This window comes from Fringilla coelebs (assembly GCF_963513975.1).
Source record: "Fringilla coelebs genome assembly, chromosome: 7".
Lineage (NCBI taxonomy): Eukaryota > Metazoa > Chordata > Aves > Passeriformes > Fringillidae > Fringilla > Fringilla coelebs.
In genome coordinates this window covers 27,140,665-27,160,972 of record NC_140035.1, presented here as the reverse complement: position 1 = coordinate 27,160,972, position 20,308 = coordinate 27,140,665, and the positions used below count along the sequence as shown (strand labels likewise).

General features: G+C 38.9%; 1 protein-coding gene across 3 annotated transcripts in view; it reads left to right on the top strand.

Moving 5' to 3' along the window:
• The window catches only part of SPATS2L (spermatogenesis associated serine rich 2 like), a 77,741-nt gene that overhangs the window by 48,123 nt on the left and 9,310 nt on the right, over window positions 1–20,308 (top strand). For all 3 annotated transcript variants that reach the window (XM_084208897.1, XM_084208898.1, XM_084208899.1), the window contains 5 exons: window positions 1,849–1,898; window positions 2,321–2,561; window positions 6,594–6,794; window positions 7,207–7,342; window positions 19,278–19,336. In XM_084208897.1, coding sequence (XP_084065023.1) covers window positions 1,849–1,898; window positions 2,321–2,561; window positions 6,594–6,794; window positions 7,207–7,342; window positions 19,278–19,336 — 687 coding nt within the window. The remainder of the gene's footprint in view (window positions 1–1,848; window positions 1,899–2,320; window positions 2,562–6,593; window positions 6,795–7,206; window positions 7,343–19,277; window positions 19,337–20,308) is intronic.

Genomic DNA, 20,308 nt, shown 5'->3' with positions numbered 1-20,308 from the left:
CTGCTTGCTGAATCAAGAAATATTCGTATTTAGTTTCCAATCTTGCTTCATATCTGGAGTGACATTTAGGTGATCCCTCTGTTACGAATTTTATTCCATATGTAAAATTTTATTTATATGAAAGAGGGTTCAAATGTTTTATTTGCTATGTTAGTTTACCTAATTAAGCATAACCAGAAGGTCTGTTCAGCTGCTTTGTAGATGTGTTTGAGAAAATATACTGGTGTATTCAAATGAGGCCTTTGGGATTTGAACAGTTAGTGCATTTCCAATTGGAGGAAAGAGAGGATAGTTGGATGAATCCCTAAAGTAACTCTCAGCATGCATAGTATTCACAGGGAAGCTGAGGGAAGCAAAGCAAAGAGACCACCAGCCAACACAAAAAGGGTGTTGGTTGCTACTGTGAAAACAGTTATCAAAGCTGTCACGTGAAATCACATATTTTCAGCAGCATGGAGTAAAATGAGGAGCAAATGTTTATTACTTGATACAGAAACATGGTGCCTGTCAAAAGATGAGGTACCTTTAGGAGAGGGGATTGTACTTACATGTACATAAGTGTGTGTGTGTAACTAATTGTAAATATACATATAGTTATACATGAAATAGAAGTTGTCTTAGCCTTCTATCTGCATTGTCATGTCATCTAGCAAATAAAACATGGCTTTGATAGATTCCATGCAAGTTTTTTTACAATTTAACAGACTTAGCAAGATTAGTAATCTTTCCTACTGTGTGTGAGAGGCTCACCAGATAATCTTGGATCTGGTTTATTGTGATGGAAAAGTAATTTTGGTACATCCAGAAACCTCACACGTCTTTGGCTGAATACAGGTTGACAACTCATGGTGGTCTGAAAACATTGATTCTTCTTAATACTAATACCAAGATTTCACTGAAAGGATTGAGAAGAATGCCTGAGTATGAAATCCATTTGAAAAGGCAAATAATTGAGTATTTACTGGATTTGTGAAGTGATTGTTAAATTCTAGCAGAAGACCTTTAATCTGCTGGCATTTAAAAATATTATTGTAGCAGATGCTGCCATAGTAGTTTGGATGACAGTTCAGACTGTGTGCTTACCATGAGATCTATTTTCAGCGTTAGGCTACAGGAGAACAAAATGATGATGTTAATTAGAAGGAGAAGAGTTTTCTTCTAACATGGCAGCAGGCACTGGTCTGACCAAAGCTCTGCCTGCTTTGTTCCATAAATTTATCTAAGCAACTCATTATGGCTGACAGGCAGAATTTCAAGTCTAACTGTAATTACTTTTCAGTATAATTTTTTACCATTCTTTTCTGCCAGGCCCAAGTTTACTGCATTTGTGTGATGCAGATTTTAAGCAAGAGTCCATGAAATTACTCTTTTGGATGGTAATTCTTTACTTTTTATACTCTTATGTCTTCTGAAGATGACAGGTAACACATAGAAAATACGTTATAAAAATGCCAGAAGTTTTTAAAACTTTTGAATGCTCTAGAGTCAGGGTGGACTATTTAATGTACTCATTGTTGACTCTGGGTGCTGAGATACTTTACTTTTCAAGCAAGATATTTGAGTGTTGATTTTTCTGGGAGTTATGCTAATGTTTTAAGTTAGGCACACACTTTGTGCAGTAAAGTCCATAAAAAGCCAGTAGTACCAAGTAGACCATCCACTATAAGCAGTGGAATCAAAACCAGTAACTGAGAAGAAGAAAGGCAGCATTGTCCATTTTGTTCTCCCCGCATAAGAGAATTCACAACAAATTGAAATGCTCCTCAGCTGGGAGGATAGAAACTGATCATGAACACATGGTTCTTTTTCATAGCTGAACTTCTGTTGAAATGTTTTATCTTTCTCTAGGCAGCGCAACTCAGGTTCTAAAGGAATGGAATATGACAGGGAAAAAGAAGGTAAGTACTTGCTCTTTAGAGTCAAGGCATTTAAATCACTTGACAGCTGTCTGAACTTGAATTGTACTACTTTGGGTCAGTACTTGGCCTTTTCCAGCTCAGGTGACTTCATTCACACCTATAGACAGTACTTGAAGTAGACAGTGTGTGTGCTATTTTTAGTCCTATTCTTCTGCCACTGTCTCACTAAGCCCAGTGTTCTGAGCAAATTTCTGGGACAGCACATTTGTGTACCTGGATGTGGGACCCTGGACAAGCACAGGACAAATCCCAAAACAGCCCATGTACAGAAACACTTTTAATAGGAAACTGTGTCCTGAATAGTCACAGCTGCTTAGAGTGCTCAATTTACTGATTGTCTTTTGAGTTTGTACAATTTGCATTGAGTGATGTCTCTGGTCTTGCGATATTTCTCCATTTAGAACAATAGGAGAAAAAGAAGCAAATCTAAACAGCACCAAGGCAATAAAGATCCTAAAAACAAAAATAGTGGACCTGAGAAGGCATCTCAAGAGCCTCAGCGAATAAATGACTGTCATATGAATGGATGCCCTAAGGACAACTCTGGCCATGGTTCTGCCAATCAGAAACTGGAATCCACTTCTCCTGAGAACAAAGGCTCCGGATTTGCAGGATTGGCACTGGACTCTCCAGAAATCAAAGGTCAGTTCATCTGACAGAGAGCACCTTTGCAACTGGCAGTAGCCAAGCCTCCATTGACATAAAGACCGTGGTATTTTTATTGCCATGAAAATGTTGTAGAGATGTTTTCATGGAAGAATAATGCACATAACTATCAGTGTTATGCCAATACATTAATATCTGCACACTGTTCACCTTGTAATATGTTTCCTTGCAATATGTCTTTCTTCTCCTATAGACAGCTCTGGTGATCCAGAATATTACAGGTAGAAATGTAGAAAAATGCAGGGTTAGAAAATGGCTTGAGTGTCAAATTGTTAGCAAAATGAATAAATCCCTCATCTGGGGTAAAGATATCTGAGCACTGAATTTTTGGCACATTACTGTATTTCTTTATTGCTTAGTCCAAACTAGTCCATTTTTTGTTTTTCTCATCTTCCCTACACAGCCTAGTCACAGTAGACCTCCACTGGCTTTTCTTAGCAGGGAAGGGAGGGCCTTTATGATGTGGAAAGGCCCTCTGACAGCCTTTTAGTACATGCACTTAGTTTTTCACAGGTCTGGTTATCTAGTTAGCATTTCTGAAACTGGGAGGGGCAGTAACACAAAGTTCTTCCTTGCTGTGGTAAGTACACAGTTGCGCTTATACCAACACCAGTGTGAATAAACTCACTGCTCTGGGGCAGAAGCTCTGTGAAAGCTTTTGTCTACAAGTTCATAAAACTCATATTTATATGTTGTCAGTACTGGTACTGTTTCTTCAGCTCTTCACATTTCAGACATCTGACAGGCCTGGGTTATTGCTGCTGTTAGTATTTTCTTCCTGTGTCTTAAAATCTTTCGTTGAAATCCCGTTTTCCATGGTTACGAATGCAGGTCTCAAACTCCATTTTAAAGGAATGTGCCAAAGTAAGAATTGTCCTGAAATGAATTATCTGCTGCTTTCAGATGACTTTAGTGGTGTCAGCCTCTGGTTAATTAAATGAAGACTATGCAACCTATAGCAGCCAAACAAACTACTTACCAAGAAAATTTGTCCTAAAAATTTGATGCCTCACTAAGAGCCAGAGATATGCTCCCGGCCCTTGCTAGACTTCCACTTAACTTTGGATAAAATATGCCATAAGCCAGAAAATTCTGCATTTCCATAATACTAAAAGCATTTTTGCCACTTACTTTCAAGACACAAACATTTGTGGTACAAATCAGACTTCTTAGAGTGACATTTTTTGAGATGATACATGCATGAATAAAGATATGTAGACTTAATTGCCTGTGCATGGGGAGTGTTTTCTCAGGGGTACAAAATGCGAGAAGAGTACCCGTGCTGTTAGTGATCTCTTGTATTGTCCTTATCTGCCTTGTTTGTTTTGGTTCCTTCCCTATCAAATAAATGTTACTGTAGTCACCTTCTCCTTCAGAGGGCTCACAGCTCAGAAGGATCATAGATGTCTGCTGAGAGTCCCTAATACTTTCCTCCCCATGAGGAATATGAGGTTGCCTGTACCAGTTCTCAGTCTGTGAGGACTTTCATAGCCATAAAATCCTGGCAGCCTGGAAGGAATTTCAGGAGCTAGAAGGGAGGATGCATAAAAAAATAAAAAATAAAAAATTAGGGAGAGAAACATTTGGCTGTTTGCCTTTAGTTCAGGGATGCTTATTTCTTGCCATTATTCCATCTTTCTTTTTCTTAGACATCTTTCGTTGCTGTTACCCTTGACATGTATGGCCTTGTAAAGAAGCAGTGTGAATGCACTGAAAGGATATTTAGTGCTGCCTTGCCATGCTATTGCTTTTGCAGGGACCTTGGTAAAATCAGATCCTGACCTCTTCCCTACTTACTTTTCATGTAGCAAGATTTTTAATGAGTCTTTCAAAGTTCCTGTTTAGATCTCAGGAGGCATACAGTTTTTTTCTTCCTTCAACTGAAGAATCTATGAGGTTCACTTGATTTGGAAGGTATTGAATGACAAGCTGCTGCAAAAAGATAAACCACTCATTTTGAAGATGGCAGCTCAGCATATTTCAGAGCAAGTAAATCTGGGCTGCTGCCATCAGCTGGCAGGTGTGGTCATACTTGACTGTTAATACAGCAGATGTCACACAATAAACTGGTGTTGAAGTTCCAAGCCACCACATCCTCAACCATGGAACAGTTTACTTGCAGCTACTCTTATCCAGACTTTTGACTTCTCTTGCAGGTATTTGACAAAGACTTTGATTCCTAGATTTTGTTATACATGTGTCTTTACTGGTACGAGTCTTCAGAGACTTGCTGCAGACTTAATCTATTTTTAGTTGTGTTGATTGTCTTCAGTCAAATTTGAAAGTTCAGTTACAGCATACAAAACTACTGTTTGGTCATGTTTGGTCAAAACTACTATGTTGGTCATCTTTCTACTGGGTTTCAAAGTAGCTCATGTAGTTTTGGAAGAAACAGAGTCAAAGTATATTGCGGACAAAAGATGATCAAAAAGTTTAATTTAGAGTATAATTGTTGTTCTAGGTGACCTTCTTTAGGCTGTCAGGTTTGTAATTTATCTTGACAAGTGTACCAAAGCTGTTAATTAAATGCAGTAAAAACAGTTTTATGCATGTTAACAACAAATTATAGAAGATCAAATCTTAGGGACAGAACCTGAAGAGCCCTGGCCTTTCTTTATAGGTCAGCTGATAGATTGCTGGTTTCTAATTAGCTGTTAGAATTATGTAGCAAGGACAGCCTCAACTGAGAGTAGAAAGCCTTGATTTATAAAGAATGTTCTATTTGCACTAGTGTGAGATGCAGCCAGGGTTGAACAGGGTTAGTGGCAATTCTCTCAGAGGAGAGTTCTTCAGTGTGTGCAAGACCGGTGTTGGCATCAAAACTTTGATGTGTCCAGAACCCTGCATTACTGGAGTTCCTTGCTTTCACAGATTCACTGATTTCTTTGGCTTCTTTCATTACCTTCTTACATACTGTTTAATGCAAGATACCTTTTCTGGTTTTAGACTCAACCTTTTAAAGCCCTTAAAAGCTGATTTAAAATGTGAGCACTGATGTTCCTCCTTGTTCCTCTGGTGTTACATGATTGCCATTAAATATACCAAGATGTGCTTTCCACCTGTCCTAATGCCTAGCCTGGGCAGAAAGAAGTCACTAGTTGATATGCTGTGCCTGTCCATTTGATATCCCTCAATCCCAGCAGTGTTTTTCCCATTCCATGGGCCGTAATCCAGCTGTATATCTGACAAGTTCCTTTTCTCCAGACACCACGCATTATCAGTTGAATAAAGTAATGCATAAAAAGCATCTTCAGAATGAAGAATCATTCATTCATTGAAGTGAGTGTAAAAATTAGAAAAATGAGTTAACACAGCAAATCACTTTTTTATGCTTGTTTCCTTAACTAAAATTCACAGTGGCAGTAATAGCTGACCTTGCCTGTCAGTTTTCACAGTCATGCTTTGGCTGCTTGTTCCTCTGTAATGATGCTGGTATCTTGAATCCCTTTGAAGTTTTGGAAAGAGGAAACCGGGTTGTCTTGTGGCAGCCAAACAGGCTCAGGCATTGTTATCTTATCCCTCTGAAGCTGTTGAACCCAGGAGCCTAATCTTTGACATAGTTTCATTTCCTGCTTGGTTCCTCTTAGCAGCAGCTTTTGATAGAAATCTGTAGTCAGCAAGGTAAGTATTTCAGGTAGGAATGTTTAGTCAGTGCTTTTAAAATGCTTTTTAGTAAAATTAGGAATATTTTTATGTGTGCTGTATATATGTATATTTGGACAAATACTATAATTGGCTGCATGCTTTTTATGTTATGAGGTGTTTTCCCCATTGGCATGAAAGAGTTGATTTTTTTGTTGAGTTTTTCTTTCATACGCTGTTGAACTAAAGAAGGGTTCCAATTAGTGTTTAATTACCAAAACAATTTCATTTGTTGTCATAGCTCTCTGAGGTTCTGTAGAATGTGAGCCAGGAGAACACCATAAAGTCATTCTGACTCAACAGTAGGGCTTCATACCTTTCTTAATCTTACAGCTCCCTGTTTTCTTCCTTAATGCTTTCTTGCAGACAGAGAACGGGAACGCCAGAGAGTATCTGTGGAATCAAACCCAAAGACTGTGAATGGAGTAGAACAGCATGAGCCCCTTCAGTCACCAGTTCAGCTCCAGTGTAACGCAGGCAGGCCAAAGTCAAAATCTTCCACAGTTAAATCACCCAGTGTGTCAACCCTACTTGAAACAAAGACAGATGATTCAGTCAAAAAAAGAGGTAAATTTGGTCTCTGGTTCCTGTGTTCTGAGGTCAAAAACAGCTGAGGCCTCCAGGAAAAAACCTCTGAATTCACAAAAGTTAAAAAGAGATGTGTTGGAAAGTACAAGCAGAATTATAACAAAATGAATTAAACAATTTATGCTTTATTTAACATACTAAACTGAATAATTTCAATTAATAATGCCTTTCTAACATTTATTTGATTTGGGGGATGCATTTCAGCAAACATGTTTAGAAACTGAAGGGCACTAGGAAGGGACCATGAAAAAAGTTGGATTTACGGACTTCAGTAGAATGCCTGCTTCATTCTAAACTGGGCAAATAATACGTTCAACTATTCCTGGTACCTCATTCAGAAAAACTAAAACCAACTTTCTGACTTATGTGCAATTTTTGTTTTCTATTTTAGGGCCAAACATTGAAAAGTCAGTAAAAGACTTGCAGCGTTGCACTGTTTCTCTAACCAGATATCGTGTGATGATCAAAGAGGAAGTGGATAATTCAGTGAAGAAGATCAAAGCTGCTTTTGCAGAATTACACAGCTGGTAGGTAAATCAGCTGCAGGGATCCATCAGCTTCACTTAGAGAAGGGACTAATTAAGCGACTGGTATTAGTGGGGAGGGGTCACTAACACCCTCTTTGTCTGCAGCATTTGGTTTCATTAAAAAACCCCCATGGTGCCATTAAGTAATGACACTCCTCACCTACCAGGAAGTAATATATGCATATATTGTATACATACATAAAGTTCTTTGAAAAAAACTCAGATTTTTTTACTCCTTAATTATCCATCTTGACCTAATTCTTTTGTATCAGATTCAGTGGCAACATATATGAGCAAATGAAAGCTGTTCTAAATATCCTGTCTGGGATTTTCTGAAGTCTCTTTTACCTTCTTTAAATCTCTTCTTTCTATGCTGCATCTTTGATCTTCCCTCCTTTGGCAGACAGTCCTTTACTGTCTCTTCATGTCCCATCATCTTTGCTTCTTATCCTACCATTGTTTTCTTAACTTTCCCTCATAGTTCCTTCTAAGTTTCCCATCTATCATTTAATTTCCAATTTGCATCTCTAGTTCATTCTTTTTCCTCATTTTTTAATGTCTTTAATCTATTTTTCATTATAATTTTGATTACTGCTGATCTTTGGCATGTATACCTACACCCTTTGAAAACTTATAGCAGAAATAATTGCTGTAGTAGCAAGTTGCATTTTTGATATGTTCTTGTCATAGAAAAGTATTTCCTCCATTGAGTTTCACTCAGCCTTGGTTAAGCATAGATGTCATATAAAACCTATGTATAGACAGTGTTGGAATAAAAAGAAAAAATCATGTTAAAATGTACAATACTTGGTAACAAATCAGAAAAGAGTAAAAAACCTTCCCCCTTTAATTCAATCACAGTATTTGTCATATATTTATGAGTGTATGTTATAAAAGAGCAGTAGTATTGGCAGAAGTTTGTTAACTTTGGACTTCAGTGGTATATTCATTGTCTTCAAAGATGCATATAAAGGAACTTTAGGGCTACTGGGGCTCCACTTCTCTATGGGCAGAAAATCCAAGTGCTGCTGTGCTCATTTTGGGGAAGATTCTGGTTCACTGAGCCCCCAGTGTACTTTACTGTATAGCAGGGAGAGCTGTGTTTCTGTTTCTCCAGTGAATGTGAGCTGTGATCACCCATTGTACTCAACTCAGGAATGTTGTCAGGATTGTTCTGGAGCCATTACAGTGATTTTTGCTAATGAACTTATATGTAGTAATAAGATTGTTGGGATAAAGAAATTGAGCAGAGTTCATCAACTCCTTGCACCTTGTTTTGGTCGTTCTCAGAGGGGACCTTTTCTCTGAGAAATCTATAGTTGGATCTCATTTGCTGAGTAGTTCACACTCACTTTTTTATTTTTGGTAGGAGTGTTAAAAATATCTTACATCACATGTCTCACCTTGACTGCTGGCAGTCACAGGCAAGTCAGTCTTTAAGCAATTGTCACTCTCATCACAGAACAGACTTAGAATTCTATCATGATCTAAAAATGCAGCAGGTAGTAAGTTCAGAACTGAAATTCTTCATTTTTCATGTATTCATATTTCAGTTTGAAAAGCAGTGAAGCGTATTGCCTAATACTAAAATACCCCAAAAGAGTTTGTAAATGCAAGTACTTAAAATTATTAAAATAGCCTGGAAAACTTTTCAATAGGCTTCATTTTATTTTGCCTCCTACCAGCTTCAGTGCCTAAATTATTGGAGTCTGCTGGAAGCTCTAGAATCTAACAGATCTGTGGTCTGAATATTTGTGCTTCAGCATAACATTGCAATGAGGACAGTACAATGTCAGGAGATGTTTATGGAAATCTCAGTGCTGGCTGTGTTGCTTTTGGCAGCTCATAAGTCTAACATTTAGGGTTTTTTTCAAATGAATGAAGTAGATTTTTTGTTTAAACAGTAAAACTGCCTGACTTAACCTCTTCTTTGCTAAAATTAAAGAGATTGTTGTGATATTTCTTATGATCTTGTGGCCTAAACTTTGAGGAAGATGGGCACAGCTGTTTTAATGGCTTGTTTCCAAAAACTCCCTGACAACTGCTGTAGATGTACTGGAATTGTGTAGAAATCACCTGAACCAGTGATACATACAGCTTCAGACCTCATACAAGGATCACACTGTATTCCTGAGCTGCAGGGTTTGGTGTGTGTTATTTACATGGGAGTTTCCTTGCTCCATAATTGAACAAAATATCCCCAGTGCTTGCAGGAGGGATAAGGTTTTCAGTGAGCATATTTCTTACTCTCCTTTGCCATGGAGCTTCACTGTGACACAGTCAACTTGTCATGAAAAAATGAAGGAATTCAGCTAAACTGTGGCTCCCAGAATGCTGTGGAATGACCAAAGCAAGGGCATGATGTCAGGTCTCCATTGCAGTCATGATTCCAAAGCTTTTTCCAAGTTCCTCTCCCAGTTCCTGCAGGAGTATGGGCTGCTTGAGATGGACAGCAGATACAGCAGCCACCAAGTGCTGTCTGTGTACAGGCCTGCCAGGATCACTGGAATGGGCTCAGTACTGTAACCCCTTCCTGTTACACACAGCTGTCACCACCTAAGGGGTTTTACTGAAGCTAAATGAAGTCAGAAGCTTTTATCTTGAATTTCAGCTGAATGCCGAAACACGTACTAATTTGTCTCTTCTGGGTTTATTTTTCTTCCTTTGATAATAGTATATAAGACCACTTTTGTGTCCTTTTTTGCTATCAAGGTCAGAATCAAAACTGCATTGCAAGAGTCAGTAATATTTTTGACTTTCTGATAATCTGTTTTGGTTTTTTTTTTAATCTTTCCTTATTTTACCAATCACAGAAAGAATGAAGAATGCAAAGATAATATCATGTATCTTCCTCCTACTTTCAGACAGTAAATGAAACCATTATTATGGAGTTAAATGAATAGCACATGTGCCCTAAGATGTCCTGAAAGCTTCAGCAGAAATATTCACAAGAACTTCTTAACAGCAGAAACTATTGAGTGATAGCTGCTAGTGAATATCCATGCTTCTCTCTGGCTGATTTTTCACAGCTTGACCTAGACAATAGGGAAGTTACTCCTGAACATGTGTAATGCTGCTATTTAAAAAGTCACCTATCTGGCAAAATAGTGCATACCCTCCCACAATCTGAAAAACAGCGCTAAGGAGCAGATGTGCTGTGAACCCCTGTAAAAGCTTGGGGGGAAAATGCAATGCTTACTTCAGTTTTGACTTTGTAGTAAAATGGGGCAAATAACAATCCCTGAAAGATGTTTATTTTAAAACATTGCATTTGGCTCACTTCCTCTTTCTTAAAGGACCTCACTGAAGTTTCTGGTAACTGGAGTAATTCTCTGTGTGCTCAGAAGAAGTGAAAACAGCTTGCATTTATTGAGTTCTTTTCATGCTAGAAGACACTATAGCATTTTACAAGCCATGGGCTGGACCAGGCAGGTCACTTAGCCCCACAAGAAGTCTTTTGCAGTCTCATGTGGATTGTGCTCCTGCTGTGATCCAGCACTCTGGTCACCCCTGTTCTTGCTGGGCTTTCTGAGCCATTGCTTTCCCAAGGATAAGAGAGCACTTGGCAAAGTAGCTGAAGGGCAGTGTTCCTCAGCTTCACATGGGCCTGAAAGTTAGGAGAGAAATCTTCTTGATAGTAGTTCTTGATCCAGTGTTTGTCCTCATTGCATTCAGCTTTGCTGTGTGGTTTTCCCGCAATACCTTGGTGTCAGTGAGAACACGAGGTGCTTCCCTTACTACTTTGATATAAAATATATCAGAGCATAGCCATGTCCCATGGTAGTGTAGAGCATAGAAAGGAAGGCTACCAAATAGTCCTTAAGTTGCCGGGGAAGGTTGCTAAGCTTAAAACCTGCAGGCATTAACTGAGTTCTCACTTCTTTTCCACCAAGGGACTGAATAAGCATCTTGGGGATAAAAGGAGAGCCCCAGGAAATCTGAGTGAAATGTGTAGAGCACAAAAGGAGCCACAGTTCCCCATAACACCTCTTGCCAGAAAATAATTTTCACATATTGGGCATTCATACAGTAATATGGAAAACTAAAAGGGAACATCTGCTACTTGCCCATATGGTCTGCTGCCAGCCACAAATGGTCTATAGAAAACAGTAAGAACCAGGTTTAATTATGCTGTATGTGGAACTGAACCACATAAATACAAGCTTCTCTACTCTTTTGTACATATCTATATGTCCAGCGCTGTGTAGAGAGCATGAAAATCAATACAACTGAGTTTTTGGAGTGGAGAAAAAGTAGTTGAAAGCTTTGCTATAGGCTAGATAAAAAAATTATTCTGACATAGTGCTGGGAAGATGGAGTTTGGCAATACTGACAGTTAAAAATAAAATAGATTCAGGGTAACAATTAGAAAGCGTGTGCTGTATGTTTGGGGAAAATTAAGTAATTATCTTTGTACTTACATAGGTGTGTTTGTACTGACTCAGAGTGGGGTAGTGAGCAGTGGTGCCAGTGCTCAGTTGCAGAACAGTGAGGACACAGTTGACCCTTTCTGGAACCCCTACTTGACAAACTAAAGATAATGGTTTCCTGTCACCCCTAGCCCAGAATCAGTGGCACCAGATGAGAGCTGCCTGTTTGTGCTATGGTTGTTTGGAGATGGGCAGATGGCTGGAAAGGCCAGGACTAGTATTGCTTTACATGGAACAGAGTTGTGTGCTGTTTTTCTCTCCATTTCCAGGCAATTCTTCTGAGGTTTCTGTCTGTCTGACAGCCAGCCTTTGGCAGTCCTTATTCTTCTTAAGTCCAGGCTTTCAAATCCTCTTGCAGTTTGTTGTGATGTTTGTTTGCCCATAGTCACATGATCCAGTCCTTGACCTTGTCAGCACAGAGAAGATAAAAATAATCTTGCATTCCTGTTTCCTTAGCCCTGCTGGGTTTTCAGGTACTTTCAAAGATAAGTGCTTTGACCAAGGCCCTGCTGCCTGGGTGGTCTGGGAGAACCTGATCCAACCTGATCTCCAGGCTGGGTACCTGCCTGGAGAGCTGCAGCACTGGGAGAGGCGCTTGTGTTGGCGCTCTTTGTCACGACCTCCAGCAGTCTGGGATCACCCTTGCTGTGCATTAGTGGAGAAACAGGCAGAGTTCTTGAACTGGGGGAGTTATGTTTCAATGAGATACCTAAGTCCCTCTTCTGACCCCTTTGTCTTTTACAATTACTTCATTACATTTTTTTTTAACAAGTTTGTGAAGCTGGATTAAAGAGGTGAGATTCACAGGTGGATTACATTGTTTCTTAGCTGTTGTCCATATTTTATGGTGCTGTGTCTGCCCTCTTCCCTCCCAGTCATTCATAGGTGTGTTTGTCATCCTCAGTAAAACAGAACACACAAGTTTTGAGGCTGTGCAGGTATACTCTTGATTTTTGTACATGGATTTTGTATGTGTAATAGTGGCTATCTCCTTTCTGATCTCTCAGTTGTCAGACTAATGAGAAATCTGGCGTACTAAACACAAAAAGAGAATAATTATCTTGAAAAATTTCAACTGACATTACACCAAAAAGCCAGACCTTTCTTTGAGGTGACTTTCCAATGTGCTTTTGAGAAAGTTATTTTTTTTCTGTAGCAGGACCTCAACAACTGTCTTCTCCTTGCTGGAGTGCATTTAGGCTAAAATATTTAACCAGTAAGGTATTCAGATACATCAGGAATCAGAACAGAAACTCAAATAGGAAAGAAATACTTTACAAGTTTGTGTAAAAACGTGCAGGATGCTAACAAGCCATGGTGCAACTCATACTCACCATTGTTAGAATTGCCAAATTGTGAGATGATGCCTATATTTCTAAATAAGTAAAATTTAGAAATGTTCTTTCAGGAAAAGGTTTTCCGTGTCAGTTTTTAGCTTAAACAGATTTTTGTGATGAGGCAATAAATTTCTAATTGTTTGTAAAGAGATCTTAAAAGAAATTGCAAATAGGCCTTTAATTATGGTGCATTTACCAGATCACACTGTGCTGGCTGGCTGCTAGAGAGAGCAGCATTGGTGAAGGTAGATAAAAAATTACACAAAATGAACTTGAATAACTAAAAGCCTTAGGGCATTTTCAGTTCTACTAGATTGTGCTCTGCAGAGGGAAGAATTTCAGTGAAATAGATTTATGCTGTCTTTTGTTTCTATTCTTATTGTCAGACTGTACTAGTGATCAGAATGAAAATTCATGTAATCTGGTTTGCTGTGTAATCATTGTGCATATGCTGATATGGTAATCAAATAACTTCAAGCATTGTGAACATTTAAATAATATTGAGCTAATACTGGAAGAATATAATCTACTGAAACATTGCAAAATATGTAATGTACCAGGTTTTCCTACAAGGTATTTTCTACAATATATATATATATATCTCCTATTAATATAAAGGAAAGTAGAAATATCATTTCTCCAATTATAGCATTTCTCCAATTATAGCATAAAATAGCATGGTTAGTCAGTAAACCTGTAACACTTATAATCACCTAGTATAGGTGATTGGGCTTTATATTTACATTCTCATCACATCATTCTAGCTCCTTGTGCCAGAAGTTTGACAGGGACAGTTGTAGTTTTTGGATTGACATGCAGGATTCTTTTGTGAAATACACAATTGGATTAGAGATTCTTATCAGTTGTCTTTTCACACTGCCTGTGGGTCAAGTATGTTCATGCCAGAAGGGAAATACGTGCCATAAAAAAAGCATAATACTTAAAGCAGAGCTTATCAGGACCATCTTATGAATTTGCATGCAACCTCAGCTCAAATACAGCAGAGACAGTAACAGTGCTAACATCCCTCAAACTTGCTTGGGCTTGTCAGCAGCTTGTCAATCAGCACAGCTTCAAGGAGCTACTGGGTCTGTTCCAAAGCGTTGACAGAGCAACATCATTGGAGTATGTTGTATTTTTGTTGATGCCTAAACTGTCAGGCTCAAACAGTGTCTCACTACTCAAACTCCCTTCCTCATGAAAAAAGGGTTCAAATTGTACCTCGTTGTTTAGCAGCTCTCCAGCTGAACCAGCTCCCAGAGGATGTCCAGGAAAAATAGCTCTTCCTCCTTCTGGATGAGGAGCCCTGCTGCAGTTATTCAGGATGCCACAGCTGACACTGTGTTCCTCAGTCTCCAGAAGAACTGTAATTCTCAAACTGTGCACAAAGCTGGTTCAGGAGGAGTAAAGCTTATTAAACACCCCAAGGAGAAAATGGGCATTTTGAAGGGTTTAGAGGGTTATGAAAGGACTCATTCAAATTATGCTTAAGAGTAACCTCTGTGCCATGCAGCTGGGACTACCTTTGAGAGCTGTGTCAGCATTTTTGCCTCCATGTCAGCTTGGCCTTTTTATTTCCCCATCTCTTCAGGCACAGTAGGTTTGTCATAATGCCTAGAAGAGGCAGAAAGAAAGAGACGATTCTGGTCATCTGGAAACCTTATGATTCTCTTCAGTAAAGCTACAAATCAGCCAGCCTGGCAATCTGAAGCAGCTTTTCTCAAGAGGCACTAATAACTTTAATCATTTTAAAGTTAAAATTTGGAATTTGGAGGTATTGCAGCTGACTGAAAATATATTTTCTTTAGCACTGTGCAAGTACTAGATTTCATGCTGTAAACTAGAGGACGATTATTTTGTTTCACTAATGTCAGAACAAATTCAGAATTTGTTCTGAGTACAAAACTGTGAAATGAGGCAGCTGTCAGCGTGATTTGCCCCTATCATTGCTGTGCCAGCAGCTCAGTGTAGTTTGGCATTTGCAGCTCTTTTGCCATTGTACACTAGTGTGAATCCTGCCATCCTCTGTAAGGCCAAGGCATGAGTACTATTCATTTGACCAGGAATAGGGCACTTCTGTTTTTGCCTTCAAAATCCATTCAGCAGAATGATTCCTAGAGAGCTGCTGTCTCTCCTGCTGCATCTCATACCTCTACAGCACATGCTCTGGCTGTGTCTCATTTGCATGCCCTCTGTGTTAAGCCTCTGCTTTGCCCTTAACAAAATTTTCTCCTTCCTGAGCCCCACTTCGAAATTTCACCTGGATATTGAACTCAAAAATGCTAAATCCTGTGCTCCAAACTGCAGATACTCACCTGTGGTGAACAGTGATATGGTGCTGATAGCTCAAGTTTGGTACCCAGGTCCTGATCCTGAAAATGTGAGGGGTAAGAAATGAAAGAATCAATCCTTTCAGGAGACAGGTGTAGTGAAAGAAGGCAGAAAAGAAAGAGATAGTAATGTTACTCTGTTTTTTCTGTATCATCAGTCATAGAGATAAGGCTCACTTGATTCAGATCTGTCTTGAGTCTGATTGGTGAAGGGGGAAATTGAGTCCCAGTGTTTGGTCTACTACAGCGGGGAACTGATGATTAGGGCATGGATTCAGGTACATTCAAAGAAAGAAGTGGTTCTGAGTTGTGTGTTTGTCACCAGAGTCTCAAATAGTACGTGGAAATATGTTCAGGTGTTGATACTGATATTCAAGGTGAGGAGATTTCAGATTTTTAGTGCTCGGAGTAATCAGAAAAAATTGACAGGATTATGAATTCTTCAGAACATCACCTAAAGTAGTATGTTCATGATTTTAAACCCAGTTCCAAACAACTATAGAAAACCCAAGAGAAACAACATAACTGTAGAGGAAGGAATTAGCAGAATGTTTTCCCTCAGTTGTCTTTAGATCTGAGATGCTTGCTTCTGTTCCTTGCCCTGCTAGAGCTCAAATCTGATCATACCTGATTGTGCAGAAAGTTCCTGCAGCAGTCAGTATCCAGTTCTCCACAGCCCACCAATGGCTGCAGGCTGTGCACTGGAGTGTACCAACTTGATACAACATTTTAGTGCCAAATGATACTAAGAAGCATTAAAAGAAAATGCTTTCCTGGGAGGTATTGCCATGCTGAGCTTCGAGCAGTTCTCAATAATGCTTTTGCTGTGGTCTAATCACAGTCACTGTATTAAGGCTGAGTAGGGCATTTTTTCCAGAAAATGCATTAAAAATGGTTGAACTCCTAAGTTAGGGAGCTGTTCAGTTTAAGTGACTGTCAGACCTTTGTGTGACAACAGTGGGATACTTGCAGGAATGAGAGACAAGATTTGATCCATTGATTTTTCCACACTGTTCTTCTCCTTTCTCCTTCTATATGTTAGCGTTAAGATTTCTTTTTGCATTTGTCATTTGTCTTTTTTTTTTCCCCCCAGGCCAGGGGTTTTTTTTCCAGTTTTCTGTCTGTTGTTTTCATTTGTTTATAACTTTGATAAATTCTGTTGGAGGCAGTATTGCTCTGTTTTGCATTTTCTGTTGCTGGCTAGCCTAGGACATTTCTAAAGAAACATTAACTTTCCCCATATATGACACATGGCAGTTTATGGTTTCCAAGCTGAAAAATGTGGTTGTATGCTTCCAGATGAAAATTAATGTTCCTTTCCTTTAGCCAAGAGAGAGAGGGCATGTCCTCTGCTGATATAAATTAGTACAGCTGCATTGTCTTCAGGGAAAGAAAACCTTTTCAAGATCTGTTAAAGAAACTTAGTTTCTTACATGGACAAAGGTACCGAACAGTTTCTCTGTTGTATTATTCTTTAATTTTTTCCAATGTTAGTTTATAGCTAGAAAGGAAGTACTCAGGTGGTTGTTCTTTAAATTCATCAGTTCTGTCCTCTACTGCTACAACTTACAAACACTTTCCTGAAATGTTCGTCAGAGAACAAAATGAAACATTAGGAGTGGAAAACTGTCTAGTAACAGATAGGATTTGACTATAAAATATGATAAATACAGGACTGCTGTGGCCTTGTTTTCGTTCTAATATTAAAAGTAGTTCAATTTGGCATCAAAATAAAATGTTAGGGGCCACCAGTTTACTAAGGATCTGTTGTTGGAGTGCAGAGAGGACAATCCTGGAAAGAGCTGCACTAAAGCACTCTTCTGATGAGCTCTGCTGTTGTGACCTTGTTTTCCAGTCAAAAGTTTATTGTGTAGCACTAGGGAGACACTGTGATAACAGAGACAGAAAAAGTAAAAATCTGCAGGTTTTTTTTTTAATTTAAGAGCAAGTAGTAAAGATAACTAGATTCTCTTTGGGGAGAATAGAAATAGGTAAGAACTTACAAGACTTGTTTCAGCCACCTGTTGTGAAAGTCAAGGAAGTTTATTAAACCGTGTAGTTACAAAACTAATTGAAAATAGATTAATTCTGGGAAGCTGTGACTATTTAGATTAGCAAGCTGGAGTCATCACCTGCTTATTTGGCATTCAAGCTTAACGCTTATGCCTAGAGAGTATTGAGTGCCAACTGGAACAATCATGTCCTTCCATTGTCACTACCTCTTAACTGATTTGCTCTACCGTAAAAAAACCCTGCTGTTTTATTTCCTCTGGTGGATAGGTCACACTAAATTGATCTGGCAGGCTAAAACAAACATTTTAGTCTTGTTTCTGTGTATGAAACAAAAAAAATGTGTTACTGCATTTATGTTGTCTGGCTGCAACCTTTGTTATCAGCCACCCTGCTTCTGTCCCTCTTGTTGGCTCCTGAGAGGCAGGGTAAAGGCCTTCTCCTCTCCAGGGGCATGGTAGACTGGGAAAACTCAAGGACAGCAGACTGCAGAGCTTCTGTTGCAAACCTCCTGTGTGAGGTTGCTTGGAAGATTTCAAGGAAGGATGAATGGCACTTGAACATGTTGTAGCTGGTGAATGTTTGGTTGTTTCTGTGTGTTTGCCGTGTGTTCCCCACACTGCCTGCTCACCAATCTTTCCCTGGTTTAGTTAAGGACCTGTCAATATTTCTCTAAGTTTGTGTCTCTCTTTACTGCCCACTGAACTCTGCAGGGTCTTCCCTTTCTTGCTAAGGATGTTCTAGACGAATGTTTTGGTTTGAAGTTTTCTATAACTTCTTCCTTCAGTAGAAGCCTGTTCACATGTAATTCAGTGTCTTCACTGGGTCCAGAAGCTAATGCTTAAGGTTGATTTTACTAACAGGGTTGAGAGCTCCACTCTTCCCTTGAGTGTGTGCCTAGATCCACTCCTGGTGTCAGACCTACTTTTTGCAATTTCCCCCTCAGCTGCTTGAATTTCCTCAGTTATGCAAACACAAACACTAACATTGGTGGTGTTTATTAAATGTGAACTTAACTTTAAGAATAATCTAGTGAGAGGAAAACAGAATGGCACACCAGAGCACTGTGCCCTGGAGGGCATTCTGCAGAATTGTTATTCCCCTGGACAATGTCACTGTGTTCATAATGGTACCAACTTAGCACATGTCCTGTCTGCTCTCAGCAGACCCACCTGATCAGTTGCACTCTGGCAGCATATAAGCACTGTCAGGGATTGCACACCAGGCACTTTTAAAAGGAGAGGCACACAAATCCTTTAGGAAGGCCAGGTAAAAGTGGAAAAACTCCTTCTCGGTGCTGGAGGGAGTAGGGGGCAAGGAAGCTGACTTCTGTTATGGAGATACTTCAATGCTTATTTACATCACAAACCACTTTCTTGTTTACCCTGACATATTTTGCAAAAATATCTCTAAGGAAGAAAAGGAACTCCCTCATTCCAGCCATCTTTAATTTTGTTTCATGCTTAGTTTTATGCCGACACCTAAGCTGTATTAATCTGGGTAGCAGCAGTGGTCTATCTGGCTTAATTAGGAAACAGACTGTTAAGTCATTTGAGGATTGCTGTGCTGAATGAGACTGATTTCCACATCTGTGCAGATATGTGGGGAGGCCACTGAGAGGTTTGTGTAAAGCAGCACACGGTCATTATCACTAATTTTTTGTAGCTGGCTTGTCTAGGTATTTCTTCAGCTCCAATTTTTTAAGTCTCAGTCATTTCAAAACTGCTCATTATTAATGTCTGAAGTCTGTATAGTTATAGCTTTTGATTTTGATGGAGTTCTAGCATGAATTAAATAATTATTTTTTCCTTTTTTTTTTCTTTTTTAGCATCGTAGACAAAGAAGTGTCATTAATGGCAGAAATTGATAAAGTTAAAGAAGAAGCCAGTAAGTAAAAAAAAAAAAAAATACCCAGGGAAATTTTGGAATACTGTTGAAACAGTTATTTTGTTTGGCAGAAAATAACACAATCCATAAATTTGGTTAGCAGCATTCCATTATCTTTCACTCTATATGTGTAGTCAGATAAGGCTTTAATGTGCCAGGGTAGTTTCTATGAGGGTTGTGCATCAAAATTTCAGTATTATGAAGTTAAGGTAAACCAAAAAGTGATAAGGAGTTAGATTTAAATTACTTACTCCTTCTGCTTACATATCAGAGCTTTTTGACCACTTTCCCCCCACCCTTTCATTTCTGTGGCTATTCAATTACTTTGTTTCCATTTTTCAATCACTTTTGCTTGCTTATGTTACCTCCCTAAGTTAGAATATTGGAAGTTGGGAGTAGGTTACTGTGTTGCCTTGCATAGCTTTAAGGGATAGTGATCAAGCTTGTAAATTAGAATTTTTTTTTTAAATCAAAAACCAGATCTTTACTGCAGTCTGTTTTCTCTTAATAATCTATGGGAGTCAGTCTGATTCCAGGCTTTCATGTTGCCTTTGGTTTTTGCATTTTTGTGTATATATATTCTGTTAGGGGAGGAAGGGAAGCAAGATGAACCTTGTATTAGGATGCCACAATATCTGTCTCAGGCTCCATCCAAGATACAATGTTTGTATTTACCTCCACGAAGTACATGGGGACCTGTTTCAGTAGAGAATCCTAAGCAAGAAATTGAAGAGTAACCAAAGCATTATTAGAATGATATTTTCGGCAGATGTCCTTGATATTAATGCATACAATCCTTTTATTGCTTTGTGAATTTAAGGTCCTTCCAAGCACAGTCACAAATACATTTAACATCTTGAATGCTTCATCTGCATTTAGAACTCACTTAGTTTACAAAAGTATAGCAATTGAAGTTTTGTTGAAAAAAAATGCTCTAAATTCTCTGTTGCTGTCCAAGTCTCTTGCAGTTGT